Source organism: Esox lucius, chromosome 24 (genome assembly GCF_011004845.1).
Source record: "Esox lucius isolate fEsoLuc1 chromosome 24, fEsoLuc1.pri, whole genome shotgun sequence".
NCBI classification, from domain to species: Eukaryota; Metazoa; Chordata; class Actinopteri; order Esociformes; family Esocidae; genus Esox; species Esox lucius.
This window is the reverse complement of record NC_047592.1, coordinates 28681542-28701375: the sequence shown is the minus strand read 5'-3', so window position 1 is coordinate 28701375 and position 19834 is coordinate 28681542. Positions and strand designations below refer to the sequence as shown.

Here is a 19834-nt window from a genome sequence, read left to right as displayed (position 1 = left end):
TGTTGAATGAAAGGGTGCACATGGTCTGCAACAATGCTTAGGTAGGTGGTATGTGTCAAAGTAACATCCACATGAATGGCTGGACACAAGATTTCCCAGCAGATCATTGTACAAAGCATCACACTGCCTCTACCAGCTTGCCTTCTTCCCATAGTGCATCCTGGTGCCATGTGTTCTTCAGGTAAGCGATGCACACGCACCCAGGCATCCACGTGATATAAAAGAAAACATGATTTATCAGACCAGTCCACCTTCTTCCATTGCTCCATGGTCCAGTTCTGATGCTCACATGCCCATTGTAGGTGCTTTTGGCAGTGGACAGGGGTCAGCATAGGTGCCCTTACTGGTCTGCGGCTACACAGCCCCATACGCAACAACCTGCGATGCACTGTGTTCTGACACCTATCAATACCAGCATTAACTTTTTCAGGATTTGTGTACTGCAGTCTGTACATCTTAAGTCTCTCTGTGCTACTATAGTTTAACTTAGGATGTTGCCTTAAGTCAAATTCAAGTCAAACATCACCTCCATAGTTTTGTTTAGGTTACATTTTTCAGTTTATTGTACCTACCCCAAGTCATTCAGTCAACCGTTTAGTGGTAGATGGGATGATCAGGAAACGTATCAGTGGCTTGACAGTTGTTTCTGTAGAGAACAGTTGAAAAACTAATTCTTGCAGCATTAGTGCTGAGGGTTTTATTCTGGAATGTGTATACCCATTTCATGTTGTTGGTCAGCAAGTCAGTGATCAACTGACTGATGGAACTGGATGCATTCAATTTGAATGCACTGCTAAAAACGAACCGTATCCTTGCAAACATGTCTGGAATGTCATGGTGAGGGAGGATGTTGTGGGCATTATCTCACCCCCTATTACCTGTTTATTTGAGTTTGCTAAAGCCTTACACTCTCAACCACCGCAACCTTATCAGTAGATTCCAACTACTCCTTAATTTTTAAAGCCAGTCAGAGTATGACCACTTACAATGCCCTCCACAATTGTTGACACCCCTAGTAAATATAAATAAAAAGGTTAAAAATTCACCTCTTGGGAAATTAGCTTAATGTCACATTGAATAATATGAGAAATATCTAACCTTTAAAGTAAATTTCTTCAGGAAAAAAAAAAATCTGTCATCAAGATATACTTATTTCTAACAAAACCACATGTGCCACAGTAATTGTTTTTCTGGCTAGATAAGAATTTAATAAATACATTCATACACTGCTCAAAAAAATTAAGGGGAACATGTGATCATCATTTGCTGGTTCAAAACCCTTTAATGATAAAAAACATTTTGAGGACCGTGACGTCGCCTGGTATGGCGCAGCTGGGGCCCCACCCTGGAGCCAGACCCGGGGTTGGGGCTCGTATGCGAGCGCCTGGTGGCCGGGCCTTTCCCCACGGGGTCCGGCCGGGCTCAGTCTGAAGGAGCGACGTGGATCCGCCTTCCCGTGGCCTCACCACCTGCAGGAGGGACCGTAAGGGGTCAGTGCGTAGAGGATCGGGCGGCAGTCGAAGCAGGGGCCTCGACAACACGAAACTAGCTCTAGGGACATGGAACTTCACCTCGCTGGCGGGGAAGAAGCCTGAGATCGTGGGCGCTTGGGCTCTGGAACCACACTCCTTGAGAGAGGATGGACTCTTCACCACTCTGGAGTTGCCCATGGTGAGAGGTGGCGGGCTGGTGTGGGTTTGCTCATAGCTCCCCAGCTCTGCCGCCATGTGTTGGAGTTTACCTCGGTGAACGAGAGGGTCATTTCCCTGCGCCTACGGGTCGGGGATAGGTCTCTCACTGTTGTTTGTGCCTACAGCCCGAACGGCAGTACATAGTACCCGACCTTCTTGGGGTCTCTGGGAGGGGTGCTGGAAATGCTCCGACTGGGGACTCCATCGTTCTACTGGGGGACTTCAATGCCCACGTGGGCAACGACAGAGACACCTGGAGGGGCGTGATTGGGAGGAACGGCCCCCCTGATCTGAACCCAAGCGGTGTTCAGTTATTGTCCATAACAAACACCATGTTCAAGCATAAGGGTGACCATCAGTGCACGTGGCACCAGGACACCCTAGGCCGTAGATCAATGATCGACTTTGTTGTCGTTTCATCTGACCTGCGACCGTATGTCTTGGACACTCAGGTAAAGAGATGGGCGGAGCTGTCAACTGATCACCACCAGGTGGTGAGTTGGATCCGATGGCGGGGGAGGAAGCTGGACAGACTCGGCAGACCCAAGCGTACTGTAAGGATATTGAGTCCGAGTGGACCATGTTCTCCACCTCCATTGTCGAAGCAGTCGCTCTGAGCTGTGGCCGGTCTCCGGTATCTGTCGAAGTGGCAATCCCCAACCCGGTGGTGGACACCGGAAGTAAGGGATGCCGTCAAGCTGAAGAAGGAGTCCTATCAGGCTTGGTTTGCTTGTGGGACTCCTGAGGCAGCTGACTGGTACCGGCAGGCCAAGCGGACTGCAGCCCGGGTGGTTGTGGAGGGAAAAACTCGGGCCTGGGAGGAGTTCGGTGAGGCCATGGAGAAGGACTATCGGCTGGCCTCGAAGAGATTCTGGCAAACCGTCCGGCATCTCAGGAGAGGGAAACAGTGCCCTACCAACGCTGTTTACAGTGAAGGTGGGCAGCTGTTGACCTCAACTGGGGATGTCGTCGGGCGGTGGAATGAGTACTTCAAGGTTCTCCTCAATCCCGCCATCACGTCTTCCATTGAGGAAGCAGAGGCTGAGGGCTCAGAGGTGGGCTCGTCCATCACCCAGGCTGAAGTCACTGAGATAGTCAAGAAACTACCTCAAGAGTAACTCAAGTCTCTGGATGTTGTGGGGCTGTCTTGGTTGACACGCCTCTGCAGCATCGCTTGGTGGTCGGGGACAGTGCCTCTGGGATGGCAGACCGGGGTGGTGGTCCCTCTTTTTAAGAAGGGGGACCGGAGGGTGTGTTCCAACTATAGGGGGATCACACTTCTCAGCCTCCCCGGGAAAGTCTATGCCAGGGTTCTGGAGAGGAGAATACGGCCGATAGTAGAACCTCGGATTCAGGAGGAACAGTGTGGTTTTCTTCCGGGCCGTGGAACACTGGACCAGCTCTATACCCTCTAAAGGGTGATGGAGGGTTCATGGGAGTTTGCCCAACAAATCCACATGTGTTTTGTGGATTTGGAGAAGGCATTTGACTGTGTCCCTCTGCAGTAATGCGGTTGATGTATCGGTCTGTCATGGTGAAGAAAGAGCTGAGCCGCAAGGCGAAGCTCTCGATATACCGGTCAATCTACGTTCCTACTCTCACCTATGGTCATGAGCTTTGGGTCATGACCGAAAGGACAAGATCCCGGATACAGGCAGCCGAAATGTGCTTTCTCCGCAGGGTGGCTGGGTGATCCCTTAGGGTGAGAAGCTCGGTCACCCGGGAGGAGCTCAGAGTAGAGCCGCTGCTCCTCCACATCGAGAGGGGTCAGCTGAGGTGGCTTGGGCATCTGTTCCGGATGCCTCCTGAACGCCTTCCCGGGAAGGTGTTCCGGGCCAGTCCCACCGGGAGGGGACCCCGGGGAAGACCTAGGACACGCTCAAATAAAGTGTTAAAATTTTTCTTAAGTAAGAATCTCTACATGTATGGCAGCCATTCCATTCCAGTGTCTGTTAAATTCCAACACAAGCAGACCTCATTTTACTTAATGAGTTACTACTTAGGTGATTACCTGAACCAAATCTAATGTAGCGAGGAAAAGTATAAAAACCACTGCTGTGGTCATCACTATCCTCTTGCAATAGGACTATCTGGATGGCAAAAACTGTGCAAGTAGTACCTCAAAGGTCATTTCAATTAAAAAAAACTATTCAGCATGACAGAAGAGTTGAAAAGAAAAGCTTTGAGTGAGGAAAAGAATGGTTCAATTCTGGCTTTACTGACAGAGGGATACGGTGAGCGTCAGGTTGCTTCCATCCTGAACATTTCAAAGAATGGCAAACAGCAGCTAGGGTGAAGTGCATGGCGAGGACGGTTTAAAACAGGCTCCTAGAGGCAGGGATGCAGTCGTGCAAAGGTAGAAAAAAGCCCTTCATCAATGAGAAGCAAAGAAGAGCCAGGCTGAAGTTTACAAAAGACCATAAAGATCGTACCGTAGAGGAATGGAGTAAGGTCATCTTCTCTGACGAGTAAAACTTTCAGCTTTGCCCAACACCTGGTCGTCTAATGGTTAGACGGAAACCTGGAGAGGCCTACAAGCCACAGTGTCTGGCACCCACTGTGAAATCTGGTGGAGGATCGGTGATGATCTTTGGATGCTTCTGCCAGGTTGGAATCGGGCAGATTTGTCTTTGTGAAGGACACATGAATCAAGCCTAGTAAAAGGTTATCCTGGAAGAACACCTTCTTACTTCTGATCTGACAATTTTCCCCAACTCTGAGAATTGGTTTTTCCAGCAGGACAATGCTCCATGCCACACAGCCAGGAGTGACATAATGTCACCCAACAGCAATGTGACAGACTGGTGGAGAGCATGCCAAGATGCATGAAAGCTGAGATAAAAAATCAGGGTTATTCCACCAAATATTGATTTCTGAACTCTTCCTGTTAAAACATTAGTAATATGTTTATTCTTTTGCTTTGTTTGAGGTCCGGAAACAATGCATATTTTTTTTGTTATTTTGAACATTTATTATTTTCTACAAATAAATACTCTAAATTACAATATTTGTATTTGGAATTTGGGAGTAATGTTGTCCATTGTTAATAGAATAAAACAAAACAGTTCATTTTACTCAAACATATACCTATGAATATTAAAAGCAGAGAAACTGATAATTTTGCATTGGTCTCTTAATTTTTTCCAGAACTGTATATTCATATGATTCCAAAGAACAGAAAAAACTAGATGATCACAGTAGCAGAAGACAAATGGCAGACCAATGCTTTAGACAAAGTAAACTAATTAAAATAATAGTTATATTATATGACAAATCTTTTGGAAATCAGGCGTAGTACCCCCACAGAGCTTACAAGCTAAGATAGTTAAATACAGTGGCGTCATTAGGCCTAGGTGTCCAGGGCTATAGCCACGGATCTCAAATTGACTAGTTATAGATGAGCTATTAATCTATAATTCAGATAGCGCATTATGATAATGTTTGTGTATAGGCCGCTAGCATGCGCTTAGAAATGTTCTTCTAGCATGTACATTCAGAACCCTGTATTTTCTGCCGGGGGTGTGTGTAGGTGCGAATGTATTGTGATCCTAGCAACACCTAAATATCACCAAATCGGGTGAACAACACCCAAGCTCATGGGCCATGGGCTCAATTGTACAAGTCATCCCACTGGGATGTTTCTTTAGATAAGCCTGTAATTTTCTCCTTTACTCCTTTACTTGAAATTAATGCACTTAAACTGTCAAATAACAGAAAAATGTTGTAGGACAACACCGGGAAACTGTATTAAAATAAAAATACAAATGTATGACTGTATTGTTACAGACTACATTTTTATTCTATCAAAAAATAATATCTATTTAAGTGGTATTGAACGGCAAAAACAGTTAATTGTCCTGTTAAAACATGGATGAAACACCTTAGTAGATGGCAAATCACTGCTAAAATGAGGATGCTATTTAAAAAAGGCTAAACATAATACAATACCAAATAAACTAGGGCTAGAATGGGAGTAATACATACATATGCAATAAAATACCAATTTATTAAATCATACAGTGTGATTTTCTGGATTTCTGTTTAAGATTCCGTCTCTCACAGTTGAAGTGTACCTATGATAAAAATTACAGTCCTCTACATGCTTTGTAAGTAGGAAAACCTGCAAAATCGGCAGTGTATCAAATACGTGTTCTCCCCACTGTAAGTGTGGCCAAGCAGCAATCGATAGTTATTGAATATTATAGATACATCAGTGCAATAAGCTTATGAATGGTGGTCTAGCTACAGACAGAATTAACATTCACACACAGCTTTAAATATATTAACAGGATAATGCGATCATATACATAACACTGTTATACACTGTATATTAACACTGCAGTTAAAAAAACAAACAAAAAAATGTGTACTGTAGATAAGCAGCAATATTGGCTGTGCTGAAGATGTCATTCATATTCACGGCAGGTCCCTCATACCACCGCTACGTCTTCTCCCACCTGCATGGTCAGCTGTCACTTTCTGGTACCTGGGGACCTGGTTCTGGACAGCCTCATCCCAGTTGGAAGGATTTGTTCCTTATGGCTCCTGTAATTCAGTAATCAGATATTGTACTTAAATGGTCTGACATGATTTTGAGAATTGCATGACATTCAAGACAAATTAAATGTTTCATGAAGACAACATGCTAGCGCAAATATATTACCTGAGTGTAGTGCCAGCGGTGCCCTCGGCTTGACATTCCCTTCAGTCAGTTTATCAGAACCTAAAAAGCACAATGAAATGTCAATGGCTTAATAGTAATATAAACAAAACTGCCATATACATGTAATTTCAGAAAGTGCACACGTTCAGACAACTGCAGTTTTATGAAGACAAGAACTATAGTCTAATTTTTACCTGATTGTGGAGTCAGCTGTGCCCTCAGCTTGACATTCTCTTCAGTCACCCACTTGATCTTCTCTAAATTTTCTAAAGACAGTCCTAAATATCTGGTTATTTTACAATCAGAACTCAAACTGCATCCGCCAAAATGTTCATTCTTACCTTCATGTGCAGATCTAAAACTTCCCCTAACCTCTGCCTTCTTGCCCTTAAAATGTAATTGAAATTGACAAATAAAATTAGAAGCAACATGCTTTAGTAACAAGTTAAGCATCTGGGTTAAGTAAATGAACCCACACATACCCATGTAGCAGTCCTCCACATGGTGGCTCGGAGTACTTCTCTGGTGCCTTGGAGTACTGTGCTTGCTCCATCCTAAAATAACCAACATAAATGTTGCTGAACAGGTAAATATATTGAAACTAAATAAACATTGCAGCAATTACGAGATCAACATGTAATTCACATACCTCCAGGGCTGCAGTCTACAGGGTGTTGTGGTGTAGATGTGCGTCCTTGGGGTGGTAGGGGCCAACGCTAGGACGATTTTCGCTCTTCTGACGATACACATGTCTGGTCTCTCACGTGTCTAGGAAAAGTTAAGGTTTTGTAAGCATTTACCCTGCAAAACATTTTCATTCCAAGTTTCAAATTATTATGTTTTCAAATTCACCTGCATGGTTGATGAGCTTTATAAGGGGCAGCCTTCCAGGTGTCTTCAGGTGGCGAACAAGTTCTGACAAACTTGTTGTGGCTGAAGGACTTCCTGCTGGTGATGTGTGGTGGCCAGTAGCAAACTCCCTGTGGAAGCCAAAGGTGTGGAACTACTGCCACACAGTCATCCTCCTCCGGGAACAAAACTACAGAAAACGTAATGATCTGAAAGCAATTTTTAGAAAAGAGGTTTTAAAAAAACAGCAGCATAAGACACACATAGGCTAGCTAAGAACAATGTGGATACAGAAAGACACACAAGACCCCTCAGTAATGGAATTTTAACAAGTGCAGGTTTAGCTAGTCTAGCTAAATGTTACTGCCAAGAGTAACGTTATCCACATGATGTGTATAACGTTATACAAAGAAACACGATTTAGCTAACGTTACGTATCAGTTGATAAAAGATACAAGGAAGAAGCACAAAACATCCAAACTTGACGACTAACGAAGAAACAAAAAATAGTAAGCCACCAAACTTGTGGACACGAAGAAATATAAGGGTTACTGTAGTTATTTCATCTCTTTTTTTTCTTTCAAGCTCAGTTTCTATAACTTGTTTTCCCACCAATGGTTTAGAACTTGCATTCAGCTACCAGTAACTTTGACTAATAAGGGCAACTGTCAAGGTCTGAGGAGATTAAATGGTAAGCAAACAGTCGGTTTCCTTAGTCAACGTGTTGGATGCAGAGAAATGAGCAGGAGTAAAGACCTGAGCGAATTGTTCTGTCTAGACGACCGGGTCAGTGAAACTCTGAAAAGACAAGGCTCATGGGGAGCTTCTAGTCAGCAGTGGTGAGTTCCTACAGTTGTCCAAGGAAGGACAAACCACAAACCAACGAAAGGGGATTGGTCACAAGGGCAATGATCCAAATCAACAGAAGTGATTTTCGAGGAACGTGTCCCATGTCCACCATTGAAAGCGCCTACAATGGGCATGCAAGCGTGAGAGCAGTGGAAGGTCGTCACCTGGACGGCTGTGTATGTGTGTGCCGTTTACCCGGGGAAGTGATGCCACCAGCATGTACTGTGGGAAGAAGACAAGCTGGTGGAGGGGGTGTGATGCTCAGGGCAACGTTCTATTGGGAATTGACACATGCCATTAACCTAAACATCATACTAGACCAGGTACACTGCTTCATGGCAATGGTATTCCCTGATGGCAGTGGTCTCTTTCAGCAGGATAATGCGCCAATGCTACACTGCACACATTATTGAATGGATTGAGGAGCATGATTAAATGTTCAAGGTGTTGCCCTGACCTCCGTACTCCCCAGATCTCAATCTGATAGAACATCTGTGGGATGTGTTGGACCAACAAGTCCAATAAACAGTGCATCCACCTGGCAACATACAGGACTGGAAGGATTTGCTTCTACTATATTAGTGCCAGATACCACAGGACACCTTCAGAGGTTTGTATAGACCATGCCTTGGTGGGTCAGAACTACCAACAGTACACTCACCAATCACATGGCAGTTGCTTCAATGCATTTAGGTGTGTGGTCCTGGTCAAGACAATCTCATGAACTCCAAACTGAATGTCAGAATGGGAAAGAAAGGTGATTTAAGCAATTTTGAGCTTGGCATGGTTGTTGGTGCCAGACGGGCCGGTCTGAGTATTTCACAATCTGCTCAGTTACTGGGATTTTCACGCACAACCATTTCTAGGGTTTACAAAGAATGGTGTGAAAAGGGAAAAACATCCAGTATGCGGCAGTCCTGTGGGCAAAAATGCCTTGTTGATGCTAGAGGTCAGAGGAGAATGGGCCGACTGATTCAAGCTGATAGAAGAGCAACTTTGACTGAAATAACCACTCGTTACAACCGAGGTATGCAGCAAAGCATTTGTGAAGCCACAACACGCACAACCTTGAGGCGGATGGGCTACAACAGCAGAAGACCCCACCGGGTACCACTCATCTCCACTACAAATAGGAAAAAGAGGCTACAAATTGCACAAGCTCACCAAAATTGGACAGTTGAAGACTGGTAGAATGTTGCCTGGTCTGATGAGTCTCCATTTCTGTTGAGACATTCAGATGGTCGAGTCAGAATTTGGCGTAAACAGAATGAGAACATGGATCCATCATGCCTTGTTACCACTGTGCAGGCTGGTGGTGGTGGTGTAATGGTGTGGGGGATGTTTTCTTGGCACATTTTAGGGCATCGTTTAAATGCCACGGCCTACCTGAGCATTGTTTCTGACCATGTCCATCCCTTTATGACCACTATGTACCCATCCTCTGATGGTTACTTCCAGCAGGATAATGCACCATGTCACAAAGCTTGAATCATTTCAAATTGGTTTCTTGAACATGACAATGAGTTCACTACTGAAATTGCCCCCACAGTCACCAGATCTCAACCCAATAGAGCATCTTTGGGATGTGGTGGAACAGGAGCTTCGTGCCCTAGATGTGCATCCCACAAATCTCCATCAACTGCAAGATGCTATCCTATCAATATGGGCCAACATTTCTCAAGAATGCTTTCAGCACCTTGTTGAATCAATGCCACGTAGAATTAAGGCAGTCCTGAAGGCGAAAGGGGGTGAAACCCAATATTAGTATGGTGTTCCTAATAATCCTTTAGGTGAGTGTATACCTCTTTTCAAAATTTTATTTTAAACATAGTGAGTGTGGTGAGCTTGCAAATCTGAGGAACCCCAGCAGCGCCACCGTGTGGTTGATAAAGAAATCTTTGCAGTAATTTTTTTCGTATGGTCATTGGTCAACATACTTACCAAGTAGAATTATTATACCATTATCCTTGTAGGCAATGTGTCTATATATGTGCAAAACCACGCCCCCTCACATGTTTATTGGTCAATAGTATCCATGTTTTTTTGACATAATGGTCTGCCTGAGATAACTTTTGAAGACCATGGTCCCTAGATGCCAAATATCAAAGTATATGAAGATTGGAAATTTGGTGCCAGTGGAGTAATTTCTTTAGTGTTTTAAAAAGTGTTTTGGTCCCATAAAATATATCAAAAAAATTGCAACAACAGATGGAGCCCTCCATGACTCACCTGAAGATGTCTTTGTAGAGACAGGAAAGTATTTTGAGGAAATATACTCAATTAAACCTCCACTTTACCCACTTACTGAGGGAAATTGCAGGATTTCTTTCCTAATAAACAGGAAGTTAATTTAACATACAGTGGATATAAAAAGTCTACACATCCCTGTTAAAATGCCAGGATTTTGTGATGTAAAATAATGAAACTAAGATAAATCATGTCAGAACTGTTTCCACTTTTAATGTGACCTATAATATGTGATCAAATCTTCGAGAGGGATTTAAAAAAAATAAAAACCTTACAATAACCTGGTTACTTTAAACTTTATTTCAGAACCAGGGGGATCCATATTACACAAAAAACACAAAACTTTTCTGGGTGAGTCCTCCCAGAAACATAATCAATCCTAATCTACTTGAGAGAATTTATTACAAGCGTGTAGGTGATACAACAGTTGTTACACATAGTGTTCAGCAACGTATGACATCAGTGGACAACCTCAGTGCAAGACAAAAGTGTATGACAACGAAATACAGTTTAGGAATACTTTTGTAATGAAACATGAACCAACTCCAAGTTACCTTCCCCTGACTTCTCCACTGACCATGGGTGTGTCTAGGCTTGGCTTAGGGCCTATCTGACCTAATTCAGCTAATCCATACCTGCTTAACCTCCATCCTATGTGTCTGATCACATGCCACCACTGAACTTTCAATACTATACAGATGCTTCTGCAGGGTCTCCATACAGGTTCTAAGGTCATGCCTTAACCACCCAATCTTGAGCAGATCACTCAGTCTTACAGTATGGTGTCAGGAAGAAAAGATTGAAATATATCCCTAGTTGACAAGAGTGGCAAGACAATACAAGTCTTGTGATTCTCAGGTCAGTCAATCCAAGTCCAACTATACAAACTGATGAATCATCAAGATGTATCCTCTCACAGAATGTTCTAATGACAGAGCTGATATATAGCTGGTTTGTTCATGTCTAGATAAGTGTATTCTAAGACACAGAATTAAATCAATTTCACTGATATAATATGAATCACAAAAACAGTAATGTAACATTTACAAAATCTTCTACAATCGTTAAAGGATACTACTGTTACAATTCCATGTAAACTTCCAATCAAATAAACCTATGGGGAAGTGCATGTTGCATGTTGGTGAAGGAACCAGGCGCAGGCATTTCTCTCGTTCGTGGGGTTTAATGAAAACAAACAAACAGAACACGAACGGAAAACGATACTAATATACTGATGAAAAGAAAGGTGCGCGACAACGCGTCTTAACTAGCAAACTTCAACAGTACAAACATAACAGCAACAATGATCCACAATGTGGGGAGCAGAGGGGAAACATTTAAACACATACAAACGATACAAATTGGGACCTGGTGTGAAAGATTGGAGACATGTGACAGTCCGGGATGTGTTCGTGTGATATGGGAACTAGAGAATATATGGCACGGTGGCGCTGCTGCTCACCGCACCATGACAAAATGTATGTGTACATGTATGCATGTATGTACATATTTATGTACAGTGGGGAGAACAAGTATTTGATACACTGCCGATTTTGCAGGTTTTCCCACTTACTTTAGAAGTCTGTAATATTTATCATAGGTACTCTTCAACTGTGAGTGATGGAATGTAAAACAAATATCCTGAAAATCACATTGTATGATTTTTAAGTAATTAATTTGCATTTTATTGCATGACATAAGTATTTGATACATCAGAAAAGCAGAACTTAATATTTGGAACAGAAACCTTTGTTTGCAATTACAGAGATCAGACATTTCCTGTAGTTCTTGACCAGGTTTGCACACACTGCAGCAGGGATTTTGGCCCACTCCTCCATACAGACCTTCTCCAGATCCTTCAGGTTTCTGGAGAAGGTCCTCTTACTGAGGGAAGGAGGTTGTTGGCCAAGATCTCGTGATACATGGCCCCATCCATCCTCCCCTCAATACGGTGCGGTCGTCTTGTCCCCTTTGCAGAAAAGCATCCCCAAAGAATGATGTTTCCACCTCCATACTTCACGGTTAGGATGGTGTTCTTGGGGTTGTACTCATCCTTCTTCTTCCTTCAAACACGGCGAGTGGAGTTTAGACCAAAAAGCTCTATTTTTGTCTCAGACCACATGACCTTCTCCCATTCCTCCTCTGGATCATCCAGATGGTCATTGGCACACTTCAGACGGGCCTGGACATGTGCTGGCTTGAGCAGGTGGACCTTGCATGCACTGCAGGATTTTAATCCATGACGGCATAGTGTGTTACTAATGGTTTTCTTTGAGATTGTGGTCCCAGCTCTCTTCAGGTCATTGACCAGGTCCTGCCATGTAGTTCTGGGCAGATCCCTCACCTTCCTCATGATCATTGATGCCCCACGAGGTGAGATCTTGCATGGAGCCCCAGACCGAGGGAGATTGACCGTCATCTTGAACTTTTCCATTTTCTAATAATTGAAGTCCTTACCCAGCTCTCTGGTCTTGGCCATTGTGAAGAGGTTGGAGTCTGTTTGATTGAGTGTGTTGACAGGTGTCTTTTATACAGGTAATGAGTTCAAACAGGGGCAGTTAATACAGGTAATGAGTGGAGAACAGGAGGGCTTCTTAAAGAAAAACTAACAGGTGTGTGAGAGACGGAATTCTTACTGGTTGTTAGGTGATCAAATACTTATGTCATGCAATAAAATGCAAATTAATTATTACAAAATCACACAATGTTATTTCCTGAATTTTTGTTTTAGATTCCGTCTCTCACAGTTGAAGTGTACCTATGATAAAAATGACAGACCTCTACATGCTTTGTAAGTAGGAAAAACTGCAGTACTTGTTCTCCCCACTGTATGTTTGGAAACAACAGATCTATTTTACCTCAATTAATGTGCCCTTACACATGCACCCTAATGCAAAAAAGTGCCCTAACAATATCATCTCAATGAATGTGCCCTAACATCATTAATAGACCTGTCGGCCTGAAAGTGAGATTTTCAAGGCCCTAACCTTGTCTGCCGATTGAAATGTGCCCTAACACATGTAATCAGAACCATTTTTAACTGCATTGTGCCTTTACCTTCTGAGTGAATTTTTTTTGTGGTTTTTGATTCATTCTCTGCAGGACTTTGGATGCTGCGGCATGTGCGTGGTGCAACTTTTTTTAGTATAACATATTATAAAAGTGCTGTGTGCAGCGGACTGTTTGAGAGGTTTTCTTGTAACATATATGGTTTTGTGATTTTGTTTGAGCGTGGGCTCTCATATCTTCCAGATATAAAAGCAAGGGATAACACATCACTTATATAGTATTGTGTTTGTCTGTATGAATTTTGTGTGTTTTTTGTGTGTGTTTGTGTAATTGAGTGTGAAATGATGCATTAGAAAAAGAAAAAAAGGGGGTGCAGAAAAAGAGGGAGTGCAGTAATGATGTTAATAATGATAGTATTCACCATTGACTTCGTTGACATTAATGAGTGATCTGCACACAAAAAAGTTGTTAATCTGTTGGAGGCTTCTCCTAACAGAAGCTGAGTCGTTGGATGAGAACTGTTGTTTAAGTTTCTCTCCATACAGGTGCTTGGCTTCTTTCCCTGCTTTACCAAAGCTGTATTTAGCCACTCTGTCCCTGTCTCTGTCCCCACTCCTGAACGCCTTCTCCTTTTCCAAACACAGCCTGAATTTAGCTGTCAACCAGGGATTGTCATTGTTGTAACCCTGGTCTGTGATGGTACGCAGGTGTGCTCACAGAAGCTGAAAAAGATATTTCAGTTTTTAATTTTCAAATAATTGCCACAAATTACAAGAAACAAGTTTTCCCTGTCATTAAGGGGTATTGTGTATAGATTGATGGCAAAATAATGTATATTTATTTCTTTATCATTAAATAATTGTATAACATAACCAAATGTAAAAAGGTGGAAAAGGTGAAGGGATCTGAATACTTTCTGAATACAATTTCAATTTTGGTTAGAAACATCTGTTTTGGTTTCAGCTGATCTGACCTGCATAAATTCTCAAGCTGTCTGGCATCTCCATATCTGCTTTCAGTTGGTACTTTTTCAGTAACTTCTTTCTTGCCACCCTCCCATACAGACTAGAGTTATGCAAAGTTTTGATATGGTTGAGTGGTGCGTCATTACACCACTCCCAGTCAGGGACCTCTATGTTGTATCTCTCTCTTACAATTTATCATAGAAAAGGCAAATTGCTAATGCTCCGAAGGCTAGAATAGTGTTTCTTATAATTAATGATTCTATAATTTAGCTGAAATAGCTGACAAAAATCGTATAACGTAATGTAAAGGACTAAAGCTATGATGTTTGATGCTGGTACGCTTAATGAAAGTATCAGCACAATACCAGTGGTTATTATAAATAATTAAATCGGGCGAAGGGAGCTGCAGCGGAATTGCTGATGTCAGGGTTCAGTGCAGCATTTCGTGGTGCAGGGTGGAAGCGTTGCAATCTGCACCGCGTTTATTTCTCTCTCACACATGCAACTCCGACAAGAAATATGCTTTCAATTGTTAAGACCTGCGTGTTATTTTCAGTCTTGTGCTTGTACCTAGCAAAACCGATTTATTTGAAAAGAGTTTCCAGATGTCCTTCAACATGCAGCTGTTCAAAGGAGTCCATTATTTGCGTCGGATCTTCCTCTGTCCCAAGGATCATCCCGAACGACATCAATTCACTGTAAGTCACTTAGTCAATATTGATTTAACCTTTGTTACTTGTCTACGCCGCTAGTGATCGCATTATGAACAATACGTGGCAGGCCTACAGTATATATCTCATATTGAAGGCGAGATATTCGTGACACTTGCACCAGCTCGTTTACCAAATAGGTTACATGAAATTATGGGGAGAACGGGATAGAAAGTAACAGTGCGTTTTGCTTATTTACGTTTCCTTAAAATATTTGTAGACATACAACAGCTACCATTACATTACGAAAAAAGGGTGAAATGGTAGGCCGAATACCCCCAGAAAACAGGTTACACTGAGATGTAACAATTTAAAACATTTTGTTTTATTGTTTTATGAAATTGTTTTAGGATGATTATAATTATCCTAAGATTATAATTTCAATTTTTTTTTATTAATTCGTCAGCTAAATGTAGAAGTGATATAAGGTTAATTTTTGGTTTCAAAGGAAAGTTAAAATGCATTTTCAACATGTTCAAATTAGCTTAATTTTCAGTTCTGAACAGTTTAAGTAATTTACCCAAAAGCAGAACATTTAGTTAAAAAACCTGGTTGCCTCAACAAAAAGACTGATACTTGAGAGCAAGTCCCATATCCAAAGATAATCTTTTGTAATATATTTTAGCAACATTTATATACATATATATCTGTGTACTAAATATGTGTTAAAGCTTTATATTTACATGTTTTCCAATATATATCAAGTGTACATATTTCTACACACAAAATATGCTTTTTTAAATATGTGTTCCTATTTTTTTTTTAAGAATGGAACTCTAGATGGGTTCAATTGCATTTAAATGCATAAAACTTTAGCACTAAATCCCAATAGCATACTTGTTGTGTACATTTTAAAGTTTGAATGAATGATTCACTACTGACAAATAAAAGGCTTCAATAATATTTGTGCCTATTTTCTGAGTTAAATTAAGGGCATATCAGCCAATCATCATTCAGCCAATACCCCTGGTTGATAAATTATAAACTTGGTTTATTGGTTCACACTGACTGTCTGATAGCCATAGTGTATGAGATTGTGTACTATGGGTATAACACAGTTGTTCCAATTGCAGAGGTAACCAGTTCATAATAGCAATTCTGCCCATCAGAAGTTGGCGTAGTGCCAAAGAGCCTTTAGCCCTTTAGTATTGCTGTGTATAAATTGCTGTATAATAGGCAAATTATGGAAAATAAAGAACAACCCAAATCAATAATTGTAAAGGTATAAATTGTGCTTATCACCATACATTGGGCATGTGGTATTGACTGACAGTCCTTAAGCCCAAAAGATATACAAGAATCTGGATGGATGCTGTCATGAGAAAAAGTCTTAAGATCATTTGTCATGTGTTTTCCAATATTCATCTCAGCACCAATCAGGGTCGGGGAGGGCAGTCATGAGTGTTGTGAAGAACAAGACCAATAGTGATTCATGGCCAATAGTGTGTTTTTTTAGCCAGAAGAGTGCATATCTAGCGGGGTAATTTTTTGGCTTACTACAACAGAGTAGTCTGTTTAGAAGGCTTGGTGGAATGTGTTTCAGTAGACCCTGCCACTAGAAGCAGTTGGCATAACACAAGTTCATAACCATGAATTGCACACAAAAAAATCCTAAAGAAATTGTCCATATCACCATGATCTGTTATAAATAGCTGTGTGTTCTACATACTTTTTTTTAATGTAAAATTTCTCTATCAGAGAACCATCCGATGAATGTCTATTAGATTTGTTACATTTTTGTGTGAATTAGAGAACAAAATACACTAAACAAAAATATGATCACAACATATTTTGTGGTTCCAAGCGTCATGATCAGAAATAAACATCCAGGAAATTCTTCTTTCTCTTTTGGGCACACATTCGTTTAAACTTTACATCAATTGAGGTAGGAATCAATGTTGAATAATGCATTTCTTCTGGGATTTAAGGGTTCTGGCCCAGACTCCCTGGTTGAGTGAGCAACCTGACAAGAACTAGAACAGCATCGGATGTGCTTTGGTGGATACACCTCAACATTGACTGTTCCCAATTCTGCAGGGAGTTGCTTTGATGAAGCAGGGCCTTAATCACAAATGAGATAACAGGAAATTGGGGAGAAAAAAGTTGGGGAGTATTTAAGTTTGTCATAGTTAGAGAATATTGTTTGACTATATTGCGTTGCTCCTCTACAAAGTATTTAGATACATTTGCAGTCTGTTTTGGTAGTATTTTGGCTAAAGTTTTGCCTAACAGGATTCGTATAGTGTTGGGAACCGAATAGTGTGCAGTTGACTGTTTTAGTGTATAGTATATGACTGTTTGTGTTCACTCCGCTGCCTGATCATTACACTAAGAGTGACTCTGTTACAGGTACTACCACAGTAAATGGCAGTATACAGATCCTGATCGTATGCACTATTTAGCAGGCTTATTGCCAGAATAGTATTTTGCAAATCTGTACTAGCTATTGTAGCATTGCTAAAATTGTTGCCTTTGTATTGACTACGTTTAATTTTCCCTGTGTTAAATCTATTATCCTTTTATTCTTTAGGAGCATTGTCAATGGGACCTTCTCCGAGGTCAAGGAGACCATGTTTGCTCACATGCCATCTCTCCAACTCTTGTGAGTCAATGACACCCATACGATGATGACTATACAAACCACACTTGACTATGTCCAGTGGGATTGGCTAATATTTTAACCAATTGGAAATACATTTTAACAACATGGAGACATAAAATTTCTTAAAAATTGAAAATATGAATTCAAGATATTATATTTTATCATAGTTAAGCTGAGATTCCTTGGGTCGCTTTAAGTCTCAGAATCTCAGGAATCTTAGCTTGTCTCAATTTCAAAAGGTTATTTCGTTGTGATGGAAGGATTGCACTTCAACAGTACTGTATGGTCAACCAAGGTGTATGTGGCACTTAAGCAGTTGACTTCCAGATAAAAAATGGTGGTTGGTGCTCACCGAACCAGTCCATACTTCGAATATGACATTACCATGAGTTAAGCAGACGGTGACATGATATTCTTTAAGTCAAATGGTCTCAGTCAGCAACTATACTGCTAGAACCCAGCAGCATATACTGTAGATCAATATAATAAAACATTTTTAAAAAACATGTAGGCCATAGATAATTCACATTGTAATGTGAAAGAAATGTTCATCATATTTTGAGCATTATTCACTATTGTTTGTGCTAGTAGAAAATCCATTTGAACACTGATGGATAGAGATGTAAATACTGAGTGAAGCAATGTAATGACAGAACCACTTTAAGAACAGAACCCTTGTTCCAGTGAAAGTTACAGTTGTGCATCAGCATTAGAGCAAGAATGTACAATGAGAATATAATGTAATTGATAGTTAACCTCATAAGAAAAGGGTACTTTCTGATTTAATGTAAGGGTATAAGTTATAAGTTACAATAACCAGGGTTCGAATTACGGGGGGTATTGGGAGGGGCTGACCCCTCTAATTAAGACTTGGGCCCCCGCAAAAGTGATAAAAACTACAGGTCGGGTAGGGTCGAAACATGTAGATATTGTTCTTACCTGTAATCATAAATATTACAATATACACACACCTAAAGGATTATTTGGAACACCATACTAATACTGTGTTTGACCCCCTTTCGCCTTCAGAACTGCCTTAATTCTACGTGGCATTGATTCAACAAGGTGCTGAAAGCATTCTTTAGAAATGTTGGCCCATATTGATAGGATAGCATCTTGCAGTTGATGGAGATTTGTGGGATGCACATCCAGGGCACAAAGCTCCCGTTTCGACCACATCCCAAAGATGCTCTATTGGGTTGAGATCTGGTGACTGTGGGGGCCATTTCAGTACAGTGAACTCATTGTCATGTTCAAGAAACCAATTTGAAATGATTCGAGCTTTGTGACATGGTGCATTATCCTGCTGGAAGTAGCCATCAGAGGATGGGTACATGGTGGTCATAAAGGGATGGACATGGTCAGAAACAATGCTCAGGTAGGCCGTGGCATATAAACGATGCCCAATTGGCACTAAGGGGCCTAAAGTGTGCCAAGAAAACATCCCCCACACCATTACACCACCACTACCAACCTGCACAGTAGTAACAAGTGCAGGGTGGATGGATCCATGTTCTCATTCGGTTTATGCCAAATTCTGACTCTACCATCTGGATGTTTTTCCCTTTTCACACCATTCTTTGTAAACCCTAGAAATGGTTGTGCGTGAAAATCCCAGTAACTGAGCAGATTGTGAAATACTCAGACCGACCCGTCTGGCACCAACAACCATGCCACGCTCAAAATTGCTTAAATTACCTTTCTTTCCCATTCTGACATTCAGTTTGGAGTTCAGGAGATTGTCTTGACCAGGACCACACCCCTAAATGCATTGAAGCAACTGCCATGTGATTGGTTGATTAGATAATTGCATTAATGAGAAATTGAACAGGTGTTCCTAATAATCCTTTAGGTGAGTGTATCTACAGTATCTCACAAACGTGAGTACACCCCTCACAGTATTGTAAATATTTGATTATATATGTGACAACACTGAAGAAATTACACTTTGCAACAATGTAAAGTAGTGTATACAGCTTGTATAACAGTGTAAATTTGCTGTCCCTTCAAAATATCTCAATACACAGCCATTAATGTCTAAACCGCTGGTAAGAAAAGTAAGTACACCCTTAAGTGAACATTTCCAAATTATTTTCCAGCACTGCTTTAATCTTGGGCATTGAGTTCACCAGAGCTTCACAGGTTGCCACTGGAGTCCTCTTCCACTCCTTCCAATTTGGACATTTTCACTTTTGGGGTGTACTCACTTTTGTTGCCAGTGGTTTAGGGCTATGTGTTGAGTTATTTTG

The 19834-nt window shown here is 41.4% G+C and overlaps 1 protein-coding gene and 2 long non-coding RNA genes across 4 annotated transcripts in view; 1 reads left to right on the top strand and 2 right to left on the bottom strand.

The window, feature by feature from the left end:
* Window positions 1-6196: 6196 nt before the first annotated feature.
* LOC109615606 lies at window positions 6197-6682 on the bottom strand. Its single transcript, XR_002196603.2, has 3 exons — window positions 6549-6682; window positions 6355-6414; window positions 6197-6236 (listed from the first exon to the last, which is right to left on the bottom strand). It is a non-coding gene; the product is annotated as an uncharacterized LOC109615606 (long non-coding RNA).
* Window positions 6683-6788: 106 nt separating this feature from the next.
* Window positions 6789-7398, bottom strand: LOC117593874. Its single transcript, XR_004575336.1, has 3 exons — window positions 7207-7398; window positions 7004-7122; window positions 6789-6908 (listed from the first exon to the last, which is right to left on the bottom strand). It is a non-coding gene; the product is annotated as an uncharacterized LOC117593874 (long non-coding RNA).
* Window positions 7399-14493: 7095 nt separating this feature from the next.
* LOC105009332 (leucine-rich repeat LGI family member 2) overlaps window positions 14494-19834 on the top strand; it is a 73729-nt gene continuing 68388 nt past the window's right edge. The window contains exons 1-2 of one of the 2 annotated variants that reach the window (XM_013132653.4): window positions 14494-14971; window positions 17514-17585. In XM_013132653.4, coding sequence (XP_012988107.2) covers window positions 14694-14971; window positions 17514-17585 — 350 coding nt within the window. In that variant the 5' untranslated portion in view covers window positions 14494-14693. The remainder of the gene's footprint in view (window positions 14972-17513; window positions 17586-19834) is intronic. The other variant, XM_013132654.4, reaches the window with a different exon arrangement.